The sequence below is a fragment of the Trichechus manatus genome, unplaced genomic scaffold (assembly GCF_000243295.1).
Source record: "Trichechus manatus latirostris isolate Lorelei unplaced genomic scaffold, TriManLat1.0 scaffold00045, whole genome shotgun sequence".
In the NCBI taxonomy this organism is placed as follows: Eukaryota; Metazoa; Chordata; class Mammalia; order Sirenia; family Trichechidae; genus Trichechus; species Trichechus manatus.
Genome location: NW_004443981.1, coordinates 18,119,934 through 18,126,617, shown reverse-complemented (window position 1 = coordinate 18,126,617; position 6,684 = coordinate 18,119,934). Strand labels below are relative to the sequence as shown.

The following is a 6,684-nucleotide window of genomic DNA, read 5'->3' as shown; positions in this document are numbered from 1 at the left end:
GGGACAGACGTCCACACGCCACGGGGGCCTGGGGGCGCGCGGGACAGACGTCCACACGCCACGGGGGCCTGGGGGCGCGGGGGACAGACACATCCTTATACCATGGGGGCCTGAGGGCATGGGGGACAGACATTGCCCACTGCAGGAGGGCGGGGACAGACACATCCTTATACCATGGGGGCCTGGGGGCACGGGGGACAGACATCGCACACTGCAGGAGGGTGGGGACAGACACATCCCTATACCATGGGGGCCTGAGGGCACGGGGGACAGACATTGCCCACTGCAGGAGGGCGGGGACAGACACATCCTTATACCATGGGGGCCTGGGGGCACGGGCACAGACATGTCCACACACCACAGGGGCCTGAGGGCACGGGGGACAGACATGCCTGAGTATGATGGGGGCCGGCCTGCCCGTCCCAGGTCAGAGCCTCCACCGAGTTGGGGTGGCTTGCCAGCGTAGGAGAACTGCTCAGGCAGAGGCCTTTGTTTTAAAACTGGCACACGGGGTGTGGTTCACTGCCAGTAGAAACACAGGACTGAAGTGTTCCCCGTGGGCTACAATTTCCCAGCTGTGGACAAGCTGAGAGACCCAAGTGCACTGTTGTTCTAGTCAAGGGAGAGTCTTTAAAAGAAAAAATTGGATTTGTATGTGTGCATTGTAAACTATGTAAAATACTTGGTTTATAGTCTGCTTAGAGAAACGTATTTCTGGTACCAGGAGAAAGTATTTTTCTGCAGACTCTCCTGCTCCCAGAGTCTGAACGCAGTGCAGCCTGCCACAGGGGGACACCCGCTAGGCAGGCGCCATGACGGGCCGAGCGTGCCCCCGGTGGCTGCAGCGGCTGTGCGGTGGGCAGGCCGGGGTCTGGGCCTCCAATCTTGGCGAGGCCCGGCCTGCAGTAACAGCTCGGCCACTGAAAACAAACACGGCACAGCGTGAGGGTGCAGGCAGGACTCACGTGGATTCCAAACCAGGAGAGCTGGTCCAGGCCTCTGCTCGCGGGCGGGCCCAGCAGGCCACCCTGCCGCAGAGAGCCACCGGCAGTTACACTTCTGTCGTAAGCAGACGGTGCCTTGTATTTTTGTCCTCCCAGCTGTCTTTATAAACGGCATCTCTCAGAAGCTCTTGCTGAAATATTTTGTAGTCAGGCTAAAAATAATCTATTGGAATCGTGAGAATCCAGTGCACATTTTGAATGCTCCGGGCTTGAGTCAGGGCAGGACCCAGGGACCTGGTTTCCAGCCCGGCTAGCTCCAAAGTGAAGACAGGAGAAGGCTAGGGACAAGCCAGCAGCTCCAGAAGTCGCTGGGCACCGCTCAGGAGGGAGAGGAGCACGTTCTAGTGTTTCCCACTGTCCCAGGAGAGGAACAGGCCGGGCTGCACACACCACCCAGCCTTCACCAGCCGCCCTCACGACCCATGACACCAGGGCTGTCAGCGTTGCTGTCTCTAACAGCAAGTGATACTGAGGCACATTAGCATTTCTGGAAATAGCTGTGTGCATGTTAAATGCATAGCCTTTTCATTTTTTAATACAGTTTTCCATCTGGAGTCTGCTTAGAGGATCCTTTTTTGCAGCCTCCAGGTGCACACTCAGAAAGCTGTTCTGTGGGACTTGGTGGACGGGCAGGCCCGGGGCGCTGCATCCTGTGAGGGTGGAGGGCACCAGAAGCTAATGGAGCCCTCCTCCTCTAGTCTAATGGAGCGATCAGGCTAGAATGGTCAAGACACGGAGCCCAGTGAAAAGCTGGCACAAGCGCTGTGTCACTACACATGCTTACACAGTGCACAGCACACGTGCACACACAAACACGTACACGCATATGCACTCGTGCATTTACACACGCATGTACAGGTACATACACACAAACATGCATGCATGTGCACACCCGTTTACACATGCACACATGCATGCACATGCACACACATGCATGCGTGCACTCTGGCAGGCTGGCCTAAGGGACTGAGTTCTCCTGAGGCCCCCGGGGGCCCTAAACTCCAGGAACTGCTCTGTGAGAGGGTGGAATTCCTTCAGAATTCCTTCCATCAGCCAGAGCCCTTACAATGGGGAGCTCCTTGTGGAGCCTTCAGGAATTATCTCGGAGGAGATAGAGAGGCCTAGCCAGGTGGGGCAGATAGTGGGTGAGCTGGGTAGGCACCCTGCCCGAGGACCCCCTCCCACTTATCACGCTGAGCTCCTTGCACCACTGCGTAGTGCCCCAGCCTTCTGGAGTCAGCAGGCCCCTCTATGAGCTGCCTGTGAGGGGTGTCATGTCCCAGGACACCGCAGTATGGACGGCATGAGCAGCAGCTCTGATGGCCGCCCCTGCACGTCTTCTCTGTGGCCCGCATGGGTGCCGGGCCAAGGCCCTTGTCCAGGAGGCAGTGTTCTGGACTTGGTCAGGTGAGGCAAGGGAGCCTGGAAGGCAGGGCCACCACATCTGTGGGTCCCAGGGAAAAGCAGAGTGGCCCCTGGGCTTGGGTGAGCCGGGGGTGAGGGCGAGGCAACAGCCGGCAGGTAAACGCGAGGTGAGGCTGTGGAGGCGGGCAAGGTGTGGCGGGCCATCACATGCTCAGGCTGAGACGCAGAGACCCTTGGCACGGGGTCGGGGGCGCCTGTTCCACCCCTGTACTTCCAGACCCCACTCAGAGGCCCCTCCCAATCACCTCCACGCTTTCTGCTCGCCGGAGTCTGCTGACGGACCTCACCAGCTGCCCTGGGTCAGTGGTGAAAAGCTCCTTGTCAGCTTCCACATGCTCCTGGCTGGGGTCTGCACCGACCTTCCGCACACCTGAAGCTGCCCTTGCCTCTCCGAGATCTGCTAAACTTCAAGGCTGTCCCTCCTAGCCTGGGCCTTGCCCATGCTGCCCACAGCCCAGCAGACTGGGGCGGGGGCAGGGGCAGTGGAGGCCACTGAGTCAGGGCTAGCAGGCTTCTTGGTGGTCTGGGGACTGCCCCAGGCAGAGGGGCTTCTGGACTTGGACTTGAGAGGAGGCAGGGAAGGGTTAGGGAGGCTAACGTGAAGAGGGCCATGAAGTCTGCACCAGGCGCAGCAGGGGCTGAGGCCTGGGTTCAAGTATAGCAGGTGGCCCATCAGGACCAGAGGTGGCCGCTGGGGTGGGTGCGAGGGCAGAGTAGGTGTGGCAGGAGCGTGACTGGCATGAAAGTTGTTGATTCTGAATGGAAGCCCACCGTGCGCTCTACAGGATGGTCGGGCCCAGTCTGTCTTCTGCAGGATGCTGGGTGGAGAACGTGGGGAGGCTGAGCCCAGCACAGCCCTGCAGCTCAGCTGTGCGCACTTGGGTTTGTTAAAGACTGAACAACCCAAAGTGTATTTTAAGAAAAAACGAGAATGCTTTTTAGGCACAAACACCACTGTTGGCCGATCTGCCTTCCTCCCAGGTGAACGTTTACGTGCTGGGGAAGACGTTCCTCCTCTTGGCGAGAGAGCTCTGCATCAACGCGCCGGCAATAGGTACGCGCTGGGGCTGGCCGTGCGGGTGACCGCGTGCCCGGTGTTCTTCCCAGGGTGGGAGGAGAGCAGGTGAGTGTGCAGGACTTCTCAGGTAAGAAGAGTCTCCCTAAAGGTCACCCAGCAAGACGGCGGCTGCCTGCGGGTGGACGTGGGTCAAGCAGTTGCAGTGGAGCTGGGGGCATGGGGTGGGGTCGCTCCTGCATGTGGCGTTCCCCCTGGCCAGGCAGAGGCTGAGCTTTACAAAGAAGGGAATTAGTGTTCACAGCTGCTTAGAGAGGGAGGCTCCTGCCTACTTTGCCATCAGTCTAGAAGTGTGTTTCGCTGAATTAAAGAGGGGAGCATGTGGGGCCTAGGTGGGTGGCTCAAGGCACCAGCAGGACTGGGCCCAGGTATAGGAAAGGTGGGCTTTTTGGTCATCAGGAAGGAGGGGCAGGGGGGCAGCAGCATGGCACAGCCCCACAGGGAGGGCAGCCACAGCAGAGGGACACTGGGCTGGGGCTCTGCTCGCCGGCCCTGCTCACTTCCTGAGGCCACATCCCTGTCCCCTCCTCAGCGGTCAGGTGGAGGCATTCCAGGAACAGAGCCACTGCCCGTGGTGTTGGGGGTGAGTCATCAGAGCCGGCTGCACTCTGGAGCAAGCTCACCAATGGCAGTCGTGCAGCAGGGCTTTGTCTGAGCCGCCGTGATGCTTTGAGTAGAAACAACCAGCCCTGCCTTTTACAGAGCGTTCTAGTCAGTAGACCTAGAATGGAAGCGAGCCCAGCCGGCCTGCCGGCAGAGAGCAGACACTGGGCAGGCAGGACCAGGGGCGGGCGACAGATGGCTCCCTGGGACGTGTTCTGCGTACCACTCGGCATCACCTAGTGGTTTACAATTTCTCGTAGCGATGGCAGAGGGTAGTTTTCATCTTCTCCGTTGTGAGAAGTGGAACACCCAGTGTAGGACTTCTGTACTCATCTGTCTACGCGTGGCCATGGTTTTGTTAGAACTTTATTATGAAAACCCACTTAAATAGACGAATAGCTTTAACAGACTCCCCCACCATTTTGGAGGGACGATATCAGGAAACTACTTAAAATCCAAGAGTGTGGGATGATGGCAGATCCCTCAGAGCAGGTTACATGGGTGCTACTGGAAGGGGACCAGGGCCCGCCTTGCACCCCAGAGGCTGCCCTCCACCTGAGACACATACCCCACTGTACAGCAGACACCTGTGAGGCCCACAGAGACTCAGCCACAGACTCAGAAACGCAAGCCTCTGGCCATGTGGAGAAGCTTTCTATTTCACAGTTTACAGCTACAGCTGTCTACACACACACGAGATACAGAGTGAAGCCATGAAAGTCTTAGCTGGCCCGCTCTAGGGGTAAGTGTGCATCAGGCGCCAAGCACCCACACTTACTTGGGTAACGTTCTGGAGAAAGGGGGACAAGCGGGGCCACCTACCACGTGCCCATCCACAGTGCACCACGGCCAGGCCTGGCATCTCAGGCGTAGAAGATGAGCTCTGGGATCTGCCCGCCCTGGACCCCGGTCCCGTTGGTGCTGTCGGAGGAGCACTGGAACTGGAAGGTCACCTTGCCGCACTGCACCTCAGTCATCCCCTCCTGCCCAAAGTAGCTGAGCTCACTGCCGTCCAGGACCGCACTCACCGTGTAGAAGGTGTCCTGCTCGACCTGGACTGGGTTCTCAAACCAGACGGGGAAGGTGTTACTGGAGCCGTCGGAGACGAACTTGGTCAGGTTCTGAGCCAGGACAACCCCCAGCCGCTTCAGTTCAATTTTCACGCTGTACTCAGCTTTCCCGGAGCTCGACCCGTACAGCCCCAGCCCAGCAACAAACACCCTCCTGTCCACTGCAAACTGGATGCTGTCACACCGCCCCCGGTACCGCCACTGGTTGCTGCGGTAGGCCGAGGACTGGAAGCGGTGGCACCTCTGTGGGGCGAGGCCCTTCCTCTTGGTCAGGGGGAACTCAAGGGGGGGCTTCTTGGCAGCCGTGTACCAGAGAAAGATGTTGTGGGTCTCCTCCAGCGTTAGGATGTCCGACTGAGCTGCGCCGTTGGCAAATTCCTCCAGGGTCATGGTGGGAATTCGGACCAGGTAGAGAGCTCGTCCCAAAACGTGCCTTTTGTTCCGCGGGGTGACCGGCAGGCCTTGCCTCTTGCACTCCGCCTCGGCCCAGTTCAGGACGGCCTCGAAGACCACAGCCTCCTTGGTGTTGAGGGCCTCCCGCGTCACGATGATCTCCAGTGTCTGCCGGTCAATCTCACAGAAGCCTTCTGACCGCAGCGCCATCTCGGCCTGCGCATCGATGACCTCCCAGCAGCGCTGGGTCAGCTCGGGCTCCTCAAACAGCCGGCTCTGGGAGAGCAGGACGCAGGCGTTTTTTGCTTCCAGACTTGTCTCCAGAAAGTTGACACAGGCTTTGGCGAGGGCAGGGACGATGTACTTCTTGGCGGCATAGAGGGTGGCCAGAACAGTGTCCGCTTCCAGGTCGATTTCATCACTGTACATGTACCTAGGCAAAGAAGGGCCAGCGTCAGAAGCCGTGAACAGAGGTTTGGATGGCTCCTAGGCCTAGGAATGAGACCCACTAGCTCCTTTTGTCCCTTCGGTGACACCCAGGCAGAAAGGAACCCCATCCTCATCGACGTCAAGAACAAACTTACTTTAATAAGATGAGAAAAGCTGCCGGCTCCACGTCGGGTATGTGAATCTCTGACTTGACTTCTGCAAGGTCCCCGTAAAACATGGCATAGAACACGGAACTGCCCACGGCCAGGACGTACTGTGGACGAGAGAAAGAGGTGCTCTGAGCCCAGAGTCCTCCCTCCTGAGGCTGCAGGAGCAGGCATGAGGGGGGCTGCTGGGTCACAGGAGAACCTACAACGAGAAGGGGGCAGGTCGCCTTGGGATGAGCCTTGCTACCAACCTTGTGGGCCGGCACCCTCCTGGCCGCCCCCAGGGGCCCCACGATGAAGTGGACGTCGGCCATGAGCTCGTTGTTGAACATCAGTGCGTTCCTGCAAAGGGCGGACACAGGGCTTGGGTCTGCACGCAGCGCGGCGGCCCAGGGCGTGGCCGGACGGGCGGGGGCGCGGGGCCCAGCTCACCTCTCGCGCAGGGTCGGGTGGAAGGATTGCCAGTTGGAGTTCTCCAAGTTGTTGTTGTTGAGAGCGGGCGGCGTGGGCGCGGGCGG

At 59.2% G+C, this 6,684-nt stretch overlaps 2 protein-coding genes across 2 annotated transcripts in view; one reads left to right on the top strand and one right to left on the bottom strand.

Annotated features, from left to right (window-relative positions):
* BRF1 (BRF1 RNA polymerase III transcription initiation factor subunit) overlaps nt 1-6,684 on the top strand; it is an 86,195-nt gene that overhangs the window by 42,314 nt on the left and 37,197 nt on the right. The window contains exon 5 of the mRNA XM_004376761.2: nt 3,411-3,483. Coding sequence (XP_004376818.1) covers nt 3,411-3,483 — 73 coding nt within the window. The remainder of the gene's footprint in view (nt 1-3,410; nt 3,484-6,684) is intronic.
* Nucleotides 3,539-6,678, bottom strand: BTBD6 (BTB domain containing 6). The gene is made up of 4 exons (XM_004376763.2): nt 6,599-6,678; nt 6,418-6,508; nt 6,155-6,273; nt 3,539-6,003 (listed from the first exon to the last, which is right to left on the bottom strand). Exons 2-4 carry the CDS (start codon nt 6,496-6,498, stop codon nt 4,971-4,973), a joined length of 1,233 nt encoding a protein of 410 aa, XP_004376820.1. The 5' UTR covers nt 6,499-6,508; nt 6,599-6,678; the 3' UTR covers nt 3,539-4,970.

Excerpts from the sequence above, each read along its gene's own strand:
- BTBD6 (XM_004376763.2), bottom strand. The coding sequence starts at position 6,498 with ATGTTCAACAACGAGCTCATGGCCGACGTCCACTTCATCGTGGGGCCC. Across the intron at positions 6,274-6,417 it reads GGAGGGTGCCGGCCCACAAG|TACGTCCTGGCCGTGGGCAG; the intron begins GTTGGTAGCAAG and ends TCTCGTCCACAG. Across the intron at positions 6,004-6,154 it reads GCTTTTCTCATCTTATTAAA|GTACATGTACAGTGATGAAA; the intron begins GTAAGTTTGTTC and ends TTCTTTGCCTAG.